This window comes from Manihot esculenta, chromosome 11, assembly GCF_001659605.2.
Source record: "Manihot esculenta cultivar AM560-2 chromosome 11, M.esculenta_v8, whole genome shotgun sequence".
Taxonomy (NCBI): domain Eukaryota; kingdom Viridiplantae; phylum Streptophyta; class Magnoliopsida; order Malpighiales; family Euphorbiaceae; genus Manihot; species Manihot esculenta.
In genome coordinates, this window is record NC_035171.2 from 30,475,906 (window position 1) to 30,488,579 (window position 12,674).

General features: G+C 26.7%; 1 protein-coding gene across 5 annotated transcripts; it reads left to right on the top strand.

Annotated features, from left to right (window-relative positions):
- Positions 1-6,380: 6,380 nt before the first annotated feature.
- LOC110626784 (ethylene-responsive transcription factor RAP2-7) lies at positions 6,381-10,542 on the top strand. 5 transcript variants are annotated; one of them, XM_021772868.2, is made up of 10 exons: positions 6,382-7,479; positions 7,840-7,865; positions 7,992-8,022; positions 8,107-8,194; positions 8,295-8,440; positions 8,688-8,732; positions 8,841-8,944; positions 9,065-9,189; positions 9,457-9,567; positions 10,051-10,542. In XM_021772868.2, exons 1-10 carry the CDS (start codon positions 6,926-6,928, stop codon positions 10,333-10,335), a joined length of 1,515 nt encoding a protein of 504 aa, XP_021628560.1. In that variant the 5' UTR covers positions 6,382-6,925; the 3' UTR covers positions 10,336-10,542. The 5 variants fall into 5 exon arrangements, 4 of the variants coding, with proteins under 4 accessions (XP_043817875.1, XP_021628560.1, XP_021628561.1 ...); XM_021772869.2 differs by having other exon boundaries at positions 9,460-9,567; positions 10,054-10,542; XR_006352583.1 differs by having other exon boundaries at positions 6,381-7,479; positions 8,688-8,944; positions 10,054-10,542.
- Positions 10,543-12,674: the final 2,132 nt, after the last annotated feature.

Consider the following 12,674-nt stretch of genomic DNA (forward strand, 5'->3'; position numbering starts at 1 on the left):
ATTAAATAAACTGAATTATTATAAAAATAAATTTTAAAAATTAAATTATTATAATCTAACGGTAATCTTGATAAAATAACTTTATTGATATAATACATTTTTAAAAATTATATTATTTTTTATTAAAATGATTGAGATTAAATTATAAATTTTGTTAAATCTTTAATTTTATATTCTATATATATATTTTTTAGTTAAATTCCCAGAGGCATGGGTCAGTAACAGGAACCGTTGGATGAGAAGGTGATGGCATCCGTCAATTGATTAGAAGTGGCTGAAGAAGGGTAGAGTTGCCAATCAGAGAAAGGCAGAACACGTGGCATATAGCAATTGGTAAGAGGAGTGACTAAGCTTGGGAGATATTTTTTTAATCATGGGCAACCGGCAACCGGCTAGATGCGGTTGAGAGATCACGATCATGGAGGTTGTTTAGAAATTGCCAAAATAGGAAATAAGGTCACCAAACAAATTTTAAGGTAAGAGGATTACCTTAAGAGGAAGGTACTAACTGCTAATCATAGTTTTAAAGTAGTATAATATTCCTTTCATTGTCTTAATCTCTCTCCTTTAATTTTCATTCTTAACTGCCACGTGTAAGTTCTTTTAAAAATTATTCGTATTTTCTTTATAAAGTAAATCAAGGACCCATTGGTATTTCAATATTCTCTTTTTTTTTCGTGATATTTTTATCTAAAAGGAAACAGTATTAGTTTTAAATTATATTTTCTCAGTTTTATAATTTTTATAATTTTTTAAATTATTTTAAAATTATTATTTTTTAGATTATAATAATAAATAAATTAATTATTATTATTTTATTTTATTTTATTTTTAAAAAAATTTAAAATATTTCTAAATATTTAATATAATTTAATATAATTAAAATAAATATAATTAAAAAGTTAATAAAAAATTATATTTTATAATATAGGTAAAGTGTATAAAAATTATAAAACAGAAAAAGTATTAAAATATTTAATTTGAATTTAATTCTTTAATTCTCAGTTATATATTATTTATTGCAGTTTTCTTGTAAGTATAAAATTATTTTTTAATAAAGTTTTAAGGCAAAAAGTCTTTCCAATTATATCTACAATACTTTTACTCCACTTAATTAGATTTGAAATTAAGACTCCATATATTTTTCATAAAATACTTTTTAAAAAAAATATTTACTATACCTTTTTGTATTTAAAGTATTGAGAAAAATTAATTAATAAAAAATATTTTTATAATAAAAAAATTAATTCATTTTAAAGACTTTTGAAATTTTTATAATAATAATAATAATAATAAGCTACTTGATTTTGAAATTTATAATTTTATTAATTGAAATTTATTAGCTGTAAGTGGCCGAATCAAAAAAAGATCTCGCTGTCGATAACTTTGATGAAGAAAACATGCGATTAATATTAAAATTTTTGTAGACATTAAGTGACACGTGTCATTAAAAAATTGGATAACTGATGAAGAATTATACATGTGAGTTGAAACTATGTATTGCTTGAATGACACTAATAATGACGCCTGCCAGTGCCGAATGGTCAAGTCCAATTGTTACTGGAAAAGGTCTCTTTTTTTTTTTTTTTTTAAAAAAACTTTAATTTAAATATTTAATTTTAATATATTAATAATTTTAATTAAATTTAAAAATAAATAATTTAAATGATAAAACATGTAATTCTCACCTTTAATAATTTTTAATAAGGATTAATTTTATTACTTATGAATGAAGTACTAAATTTTCCATAAAAAAATCTTAATTATATAAATTCATGTGTTATATTAAAATTATGCAATAAACTAAATTATTAATAACTTAAAATCAAATAAAAAAAATTACCATTTCAAATAACATCACAAATCATGTGATATAAGAATATAAGAGCAATGCCATTAATCTTTGGCAAAAGGCAAAAAGCGAAAGACAAGGTGGTGGGTAGCCAACCAATTGGATTAAACCTTTTTATAAATAATTTATATTTTTATTATATACAAATCCCAATTAGTCAAAAATTGCAACTGAGAGAGATGGGGTTTTCTCAAAATCAATAAACAAAGCAAAATGTGAAAACTCCTAATCCTAGGAAACCAATGCCTTAGCTATTTTTTATTATTATTTTATTTTATTTTATTTTTGCATACCCATTTAGCTCGTGCTTAATGAGGTTGCCTACAAATCCAAGAAATCATGCTAAATTTTATTAATTTCTACAATCTTTTTCTAACTTTGTCGGTGAAACCCTAACTTCTTTTCACCTTATCAAGGTGGTAGGTGCAAATGCAATTTCTTTTTCTTGTTTTTTTTAATATTTTCTATTTTCTAATTTTTCTACCTTTACTTACATTTACCAATAAATTAAGAAGCTTCCACACTCCAAAACGTTGCGTTTTGGACACCATCGTCTTCTTCTCCATGTGTTATATTGACTTTAATTAGACATTGCTTGAGGATTGTGCAACTATATTAAAATATAAGTTTATTAATATTTGAGTTAATTAGATTAAAAAAATAAATCATAAATTTTAAAAAATAAATTCTATGATTGGATTAAATATTTTAAATTAATGAAATTATTATTCACAAGCTTGTATTTTCTTGGAAAAGTCTAGCCATGAGCTCTTTAATTCAAGCAGAATATTTAAAAAATAATAAATAAAATCAATTATACTTTTAATTTTCCTATCCTAAAATACTTAAGAATAAAAACATTAATGAAAAAATCAAAATTTTATAATATTTATCCCTAAATATAATAAATACTTACAACTATTTTCAAGAAAAAAGGGGGCACTTGGCTCTAAATATAACTTTTTCTCTAGGGAACAAATTGGCTAGGCACACAAGAAAAGGAAAAAAAAAAGGGTAATTTCGTAAATCAAAAAGCTTTTAACTCAAGGGTAACTATAACAGGGAAAAGAAAAACCGAGTGTAACGCATGTTAGGGAGAGGGCGGCGGCAAAGTCCCCATAATAATTTTTTTATAATATTTAATAATTAAAATTAATAAAAAAATTAATTAATAAACTTTTTAAAATACTTAAAATATTGTAATATATTTTTAAAATTAAAAAATTAATTAAAAATATCTTTATATTATAAAAATAAATAATAATTTCCCATATAAAATATAAATTATAATTTTTTATATATTTTATTTCAAAATTAGAATTTAATTTTTTAAAATAAAAATTATTAATTAAATTCTTTTTATATAGATTAAAATAATTAAAATTAAATCTTTTAAATTATTTCTTCATCATTTTCTTATTTTTTAAATTTATATTATCTAATATCATAGAAATCACAAATTATTAAATGATTTGGCTTTACATAAAATTTGAAATGATACGAATTTAAATAAATCATAAATTCAGAGTTTAATTGAAGGTTAAATTAATGATTTATATGACTTACAAATAATTAGATAAATTTAAATTCTGCCTTCAAAATTAAATTAATAATGAATATTTTTTTCAACTATTAAATATAAAATAATAATAATAATAATAAATAAATAAATATTATTCATATAATTATAAATTAATATTTTAAAAAAATTATACTTAAAATATAAAAAAGTATATTTTGATAATATTGTAGAAATAAATATTTTTAGTATTAATTGTTTATTTTATTATTAATTAATTATATTTTTAATGTAAAATAAAAAAAATAAAATTGAAATTCTTAGCCAGGCCTAGATAAGAATAATGAGACAGACAAACAAAACATGTCTGTAAACTTTAAATGGAAAAGTCCGAAAAACTTGAAAGGACAATTCTTAGACCTGCTCCATATAGTACTGTAACTTAAACCCTAACCGTTGGATTTCAGTCAATCCTCTTTTTTACTTTAATCTGATTGGATGGTCAAAAGTAGTTTGGCCCCACTAAACCAATCACTCTACTTACTCTGATTTGATTTGGATATCAGAGGTAAGATATCATTGTCCGTTACAGTCGTCAATACGATTTGGTATTTTCAACTCCATCACTTTGGAAAAAAAAAAAAAGAAACTCTACTTTTTTACTATATTTTTTTTAAAATTTCAGAACTTTTGAATAAAAAATATTTTTTTATATCTGAATTATGTCTAAACTAATATATCAAATTTAATATTCATCAATTGACTTTAATATTTTCATTTTTTTATTTTAATTTAAATATCTAAATTTTAAATGGATGGATTAAATAAATATTTAAATGTAACTTTGGTATATGCTGTATATAATATTTTTTTAAATATAAATTAATTGTATATATAAAAGTAATATTAATTTATACTTAAATATAATTAATGGATATATTTAATTAGAAAAAAATAAAAAATTTATTAATTCATATTAACTATAAATAATTGATATATTTAATTTTAAAAAATATTAATCTAATTGTAAATAAACGGTTCACACTTTAAATAGTAATAAATTTTATTTTATAATAATAATTATAAAAATTTTATAATTTTTTTTAATATGAAAAATTTTATAATTATATATTTAATTTAAAATATAAAAAAAATAATATATCTATTATAAAACTTTTATAATTCTTGTCGCAAGACAAATTTTATCACTATGGAAGGTGTTGATAGTATATTAAATCATTAAATAGCTTATTTTTATTTTTAATTTTAAAATAAAATTATATATAAATGTAAATATTGAGTCAATTTTTTAAATTTATATATTTAAATTAAAATATAAATAATTTAAACGTTAAGATTTTTTTCAGTCAATTAATCTTTAATTTTTATATTTTAATTAAAAAGTTTTTCATTGAATTTTTTAGTTAATTTTAGAAGAATTATCAAAATACCTTTAAGAATATACTAAAATTTTCATTCTTCAATTATATAAAAGTTAGTAATTGATTTTTTAAATATAAATGTTTTAATTTTTATATTTTAATTTAAATATTTTTTTTTACTTTGAATAGAGGAATGTTTCCAATTGGACGAAATGGCGAACTTTTTTTTTTTTTGAAGTTCTTCTTCAACTGAACTTAAAAATTTAATTAAATATAATTGTAAAAGAAATTACTTATTAAATTATTTATTTTTTTATAAAAAAATATTAACCAAATCAAGGTAATTAATTAGTATAAATATTTAAAATTATAAAAATAAAATTGAAGATTGTGCATATGAATGCTATCGTAAGCATAGAATTAGTTTATTTAAAAAAAATAAAGTTTGAATTATATTATATTTTTAATTTTCACATATAAAATTATTTCAATATTTCATATATTATTTCATGATAAAATTACTAAATGAAATCTTGAGCTCTTTTGGATTGGATTGATTGGTTGAATTTAAATATTCCGCAATGCGATCAAGATAATTACTATTTTTATATATATTATATATTTTTTTCGTAAAAAAATAGGGAGAAAATAAGAAAATGACCAAATTGCCAAAAGTAGCCTTATAGGCAAATAAAATAGAGTACAACATTAGGAAACATGTGACCTAAATCCCCTAGAAAAAAAGGTTAAAGAAAACCGACAAACTACATTAAATATTTCAACAAATCAACATTTATAAGGAAGAAGAAGAGGGAGAAAGGCTCTCCTGTCTCATCCTCACCTAAATTACAAATCATGCTTCCAATTGTTGCAAATAATATTTTTTTAATTTATAAATTATGAAAATATTTAACTATATTTTTACCTTTATTAAAAATGATAAATTGTAGATCATGTAAAATATGTTTACTAAAATAAATATGTATATCATATATTTATTATTTTTAATTTTAAATTTTAAATTTTAAAATGAATAAATTATTTTTCATTAAAAAATATTTTTCTTTGATTAATTTCTAAACACCTTAAAACTACCAAAAAATGAAAAAAGTTAAATCGAATTTTTCTTTTTAGGTGAAAAAAAGCTATATTATTTTACATAACGAGTTTTTTTATGTTAAAAATTAACTTATAAGCAATCTAAAAATACTAAATACATATTTAAAAAAAGATTTTGCAATTAATAAAATATAACTTAAAAATTAAGAGGGATATGTATGAAAAAATAAAAATTAATATTATTAAAAATTTTAAAGTAATGAGAGGTAATATAGTATTGCAGAAAATAAATAAATAAATAAATTTGATATGTGGTACTTGTATTAATGTTCCAAGCTGTTAGTAATACGAACAGCAGTCTAGAAGTCGTGGTATGGTCCTGCTCTGCAGCAAAGCCTAATAATAATAATAATAATAAATAAATAAATATTAATTAATTAATAAAAAAATCTCTCTTGGCAATACCAAAAAAACAGAGAGTACGGAGGAGGGACTGGTGACCGGCCAAGCCAGTTGTCTCTGTAGCTAAAATGAGAGAGAAAATGTTTATATATTGTCCATTGCCCTCTTCTCTTCACCCTCTGAAATGTTCACTCAAACGTCCCATCTCTTTCTCTCTTCGATGGAATCACCTACTCGCCGATGGTTCCACTAATGCCTACTCTACAACTCATAAACGCCCGTCGATTACTTTTCTAACTTTAAGATTCTTCTTCTCCGGCGACCGGAAACCTTCTCCGGTGACTTCATAGACAGGAGTACCTCATCTCTCTCTGTATCTCTCTCTCTCTCGCTCTTGCTCTCCGCTTTTTCTCTATATAGAAACACACTGATTTCAGCTCTTTGTTTTCTTTTTTCCTGCCTGCTCTATATTCGTTTATCTTCGATGCTTTGGACTTTTGTTTTATTTGAAATTTCGATCGGATCGATCTTCGGATTTGGATTATTCTTTGTTAGCTAGAAAAAGATACGTGCATCGAAGCTGAATTATTATTATTATTATTATTTGGCTATTTGAGCTTAGATAGCTTCAAAAATTGAGCTTAATTTTGGTTGAGGTGAGAAAAGAAAAAGAGTAACGTCTAGCGTGAAGATAATTCGTGAAGTGCTACTATGTTGGATCTTAATCTGAATGCTGAATCGTCCGAGTCTATTCAGAACTCGGACTCTGTGGCTTTGATGGACAAGTATCAGTACCAGTACCCGGAAGGATCGGGGACGTCAAATTCTTCAATCGTCAATGCGGATGTCTCCAGCAACGACGACTCGTGTTCTACACGCGCCTGCACTGGTGATGCTAGTAATAGCAGTAAGAACAATACTAGTAGTATGTTCACTTTCAACTTCGATATTTTGAAAGTGGGTGGTGGTGGTGGTGGAGGAAATGAGAATGAAACCGTCGCCGCTGTGACCAAGGAGTTTTTCCCGCTGAGTAATGGGAAGGGAGTGGCTGGAGATTACGGAAATTTTTTTGGGCAAGGCTCCTCTAAGAACTGGATCGATCTCTCCTTCGAAAGGCGGCATGATATTGGTGATGGAGAGGTACGGAAGGTGCAGCCACCGCTGCAGCAGGTGAAGAAGAGCAGGAGGGGACCCAGGTCCAGGAGTTCGCAATACAGAGGAGTCACCTTCTATAGGAGGACTGGACGATGGGAATCTCATATCTGGTACTATATATTGTTTTGTTTTTCCTGGATTTTGTGTTCTTTAGTTAACAGAATTTCCTTTAATTTTTTATGGGTTTTGACTTGGTGGTTGAACTTAGTTTTTTGTTTGTTTACTTGAGGTCAAAATTTTTAAAGAATTTGGAAGTGTTTGGTTGTTTGGACTGGTGGATGAATTGAATTCTTCGTGTTTACTGTCTTTATTGGATCTAAATTTTATTTCACTCGAACTTACTTTCTACTGAAAAAGTTATATTAGTGAAGGAAGTGTATGAGAACTGACAGTGATCCGTTTCTTTTACTGAATTTCCAAATTTGGAATCGTTTGGTTAATTATTTCTGTTATTTTCCCCTTTCGTGCAGGGATTGCGGGAAACAAGTCTATTTGGGTATGGATGCGATGTCTTTTGTTTATTCGATCATAAATTCATAATCAAGTTGTATTAGCAACGAAAATTTTTATTTTCATCATTAGGGGTATCTGTTAATTTGACTTTGAAGTTGAAATTTTCCAGGTGGATTTGACACTGCTCATGCTGCGGCAAGGTAAATTATGTTTATAAATTTGTCCTTATCCACCCATCTCCCTTTTCTTTTCCCCTCATTCCTAATCTGGATTTTTGTATTCAGGGCCTATGATCGAGCTGCTATCAAATTTAGGGGTGTTGATGCTGATATCAATTTCAATCTGAGCGACTACGAGGAGGATCTGAAACAGGTTGGGTGATAATAGTACCAATTTGAGCAAATTCTGCTTGTTTTAATGTGGTTAATACATTGGTGTCTAATTAGATTATCTAACTCTGATCAACTGGCAGATGAAGAACCTGACCAAGGAAGAATTTGTACACATACTTCGTCGTCAGAGCACTGGTTTCTCAAGAGGGAGCTCAAAATACCGAGGGGTGACACTGCATAAGTGTGGCCGATGGGAAGCAAGAATGGGGCAATTCCTTGGCAAAAAGTGAGATATCATTCTAAGTAACTTAGATTTGTTTCATGTTGTTCTGAGATTAGTGATATGACACACTTGAATTCTGTGCATGCAAAACTGAGAATTGATTTCAAATTAATTCTCAATGGGTTATCTCTTTTTGTTTTTATTTCTTTTTGGTTTTTTTCCTTGTATGGAAATACTACAAATGCCTATTTCAAAGAAGAAAAATTGGCGATGGTGTTTTCATCGTGAAGATTACGATGCTTGCATGCAGGTATATTTATCTTGGGCTGTTCGACAGTGAAGTAGAAGCTGCAAGGTCCTAGTGATCATGAATTACACTCTGATACTCAATTTATTACCCTGAATTCTCATCCTCAATAGCGTTCCATCCAACATATCTCCCTTTTGATTTTCTGGAAATCAGGGCTTATGACAAGGCAGCTATCAAATGTAACGGAAGGGAGGCAGTGACCAACTTTGAGCCCAGTACATATGAAGGGGAAATGATGTCCGAGGCTAGTAATGAAGGTATTATTTGATTAAATAATATGCTATTGGTTATTACTCCTTTTATATTTTAAATAATCCTTGTTTGGGAATGGGTTTAAAGCTTACTTGATTGGAGCTTGAAAATGGTTTCTGCTGCAGGTAGCGAACACAATCTTGATCTGAACTTGGGCATATCCCCTTCTTTGGATGATGGTCCCAGGGAAAATGAGGGGCATCTACAATTTCACTTGGGCCCTTATGACATGGACCGCAAGAGTTTAAGGGTAACTTTTGACTTAAGAATATTTGAATATCAGTGGTCTATGTTATATTTTTCATACATAGTGCACCGGGTTTTTGAACATTCTTTCCTTTATTAGATTTCTACTGTTGACAGATAAATCTTGTAGGCATTTTCTGTTAAGCAATTGCCTATCTGTTGAAAATTTTGATAAAGCTTTGCAGATTCATTCACGTGTATGATGAAACATATTCTGGTCATTTTGGTATTATTGTTGTCAGAGGTTTATGTTTTCTGTTGTCTGATTCAGCAGGAGAACCCAACAGCTCTAATGGTGGGTGATCTGCCTTTCAAAGGGCCAGTAACTACAGATCAACCAACATCCAGGAACAATGTCTATGCTAGTTTCTTTCCTAATGAGGTATTCATTGTCGCCATGTTGCTAGTCGCCAAAACTTTTCCATATTGACCCATTATTGGCAGCTGAATTTACTAAAGAATTTCCCTCGCCCTGTTACATGAACTGTTTTTCCAGTTTAGCATGAAGTTTTTAGCTCTACATAATAAGTACATACGACAACTAAAAAAAAATTTTTTTCCTCGATGAATTTAATACCAAGAAGCTAATATCACAGGGAAGAACAGAGTAACAACTTTTTTTTTTGAAATAGCAACAGCTAGTAGTTTAATGGAGTGTCATATCGGTTGATGTTTCTGCTATATGATTTTTTCACCAGATCTTCAAACGTTTTCCTTCTTTTTTTAACTAGCCACTAAAAGGAATGATGAGAGTTTCATGCATGTTTCTAACTGAAAAAAAAAGTATTATTTTTACCACGCTACCGTGCATAATGTCTGGCCAAGAATAAATCTTGTTATAACTAAAGGCATAAATTCTTTTCAGCAGGAAGGAGCTCCAGATAAGAGAATTGAATTAGGTTCTTCACAGGGACTCCCCAACTGGGCATGGCAAATGCACGGTCATGTCACTGCTACCCCAATGACAATGTTCTCTACTGCAGCATCATCAGGATTCTCTTTTTCAGCTACACCTCCCTCTGCTGCCACTCTTCCATCGAAAACTCTCAACCAAGCAGCCCAAAATTTATGTTTTACGCCACCTGCTACCATGACTCCTAGTAGCTCTCACTTCTATTATCCAGTGAAGCCACCACGGGCTCCACCATAACTATTCCCTCTGCACTGGATGGAGGTAGAAAAATTCATAATCATGATCGATTGAAAATATTGATTCGATACATTTGCATTTACTCTTTTGATATAATCATTACTTTGTTGGATATGTAAAGAATACCAATCCCATTTGCAAGCGTTTGTCAAGCATTTTAACATTCTTCTAATGTGATTTTGTTCCCGAAGAGGGAACTTAACTTTAGCAGCTCCTCTTATGTCTGTTGTTGAACCCCTTTTTACCTATACTTTTTCTGATGTGTGATATTTTGCAGATTAGTTCAATCTTTGAAGGGTCCCACACCTTCAGATAACGATTGTACAATACCTCGTAACCCTAGCAAAAATATGCTCCACTAACAAGGTATGAAGTTTGTAGAAGTACAACTAAAGCGCAGGGACATCTTTTATAGTGGTGAAATAGATTGGTACATAACATAATGCTCTTTACAAGTGGGAGAGGAACCAAAGAGAGAAAGTTGTTTCCCATTGAATTCATTGATGAGTGATAAAATATTCTTTTACACAATATAGAGAGATGGGTATTTGCCTCTTCCAAACTTGAAGGACTAATCTTTTAGATTTAAAGAGACCTGTCACTGTAAACCTTAAAAGAGTGATAGAAAAATTTGAAGAGGTTGACAAAAAGGTGAAAAAAAAAAACTGAAGAGAATGACAAAAAGGTAATTGCCACTAAGGGGAAAAGGGATCTGGGTCTTAAAAGGATATTGCAAAATCACTAGTTGAATGTGACTTTGAAAGGCACTAAACAATGTGGGAATCAGCTAGTATGCATTACAATGTTGTGCTATAATTAAAAAAAAAAAAAACACTTAGTTTTAAAGAAATTGATTAATCATGCGTTTTTAAATAACAAAACTATTCAAGTTTATGAAAAATTTTACTTTTTCTAATTTATTTACCCTAATTTACTCGAAAATATTGGTCATAGAAAAGCAATTGATTTCGTGTGTATATACACACAAATTGGTATGAAGATTGAAGATGAGTATGTGAATTGATAAGTGAGGGAGCAGCCACGTAAGAGTGAGAACAAAGACATTTTACATAGATGCGTACATTAATTTCATGTCACTTTTGATGGTTACTTTGCAAAAAAGAAAAAAGCACAAAAACCATTCATTTGTCAAATCTATCACAATTCTCTTTCTCTCTCTGTCTTACTGGCTGTTTGGATGGAAGGAAAGAGATAAGAAATGAAGGGTGATTTTAGTAACAAAAGAAGAGAAGGGAAAAAATACAAATGCATAGGTATTTGGTAAAGGTCAAATGTTTGTGTTAATATCATTTGTATTTTAATTTAAATGTTTAAATTTTTAATAAATTAATTTAATATTATTTTTAAAATTAAAATATAAAGATTAAGATAAAATATTAAATATAATATTTTATTTTTTTTTAAATATAAATTAATTTTATATAAAAAAATAATAGTAATTTTATTGTTAATATGCATTAATAACTTCATAAATTTTATTTTGTATTAATAATTATAAAAATTTTATAATAAATATATTATTAGATATTTAAATTGATGATAATTATATTCGAATAAATTTAAGAGATTTTAAATTTTATTTTTTTGATTTTTATTTTAAAAAAACATAAATATATTATTTTTAATTATTTTATATATTTAATAATTAAATTATATATTTTTAATTTTAATTTTAAAAATTCATTAAAATGATATTTAAACTAATTTATTTAAAATTTAAATATTTAAATTAAAATATAAAATTACACAAACATTAAACTTTTTGATTGGGCTTTCATAAAATAACCATTTTAAGGACAATAGCAAAAATATTAATTTAAGCATTCAAGCAAATTTTCTCCTTCAATAGGTTATTGATTTTAATTAAACACCCATATTCAGAATCCTATTCAATTATTACTAAATTATTATATTTACATTTGATTCAGCCAATTATAATTTTATTTTAAAAATAGTAAATGAATAAAATATATTTAATTCTTAAGAAAAATTAATACAAATTTCTTAAATTTTAAAGAAATTTACTAATATGTTTCTATTTTAAAATTATTAAATTAAAACAAATCTTTATTTTATAAAAATAAATTCCTTAATCACTCCAGCGAAAAAACTGTTAGCTCTTGAAACTTGTATAATGTTTATTCCCTGTATTTTAATTATATTATTTAATTTATGTAATTTAAATATTTAAATTATTTACCAATACTGAATAAGTTTACAATTTAATTTATTAAAAAATAGTAGATAAACTAATAAAATAATCCTCCATCATTCTTAATAAAGTGATCCATTTAATCATGCATTTGACCTGCCACCAA

What these genes read in the sequence shown, in the direction of transcription:
- LOC110626784 (XM_021772868.2), top strand. Translation starts at nt 6,926, where the DNA reads ATGTTGGATCTTAATCTGAATGCTGAATCGTCCGAGTCTATTCAGAAC. An exon ending in GGGCAATTCCTTGGCAAAAA is followed by an intron (nt 8,441 to 8,687) that starts GTGAGATATCAT and finishes GCTTGCATGCAG; the next exon opens with GTATATTTATCTTGGGCTGT. An exon ending in GTCCGAGGCTAGTAATGAAG is followed by an intron (nt 8,945 to 9,064) that starts GTATTATTTGAT and finishes TTTCTGCTGCAG; the next exon opens with GTAGCGAACACAATCTTGAT.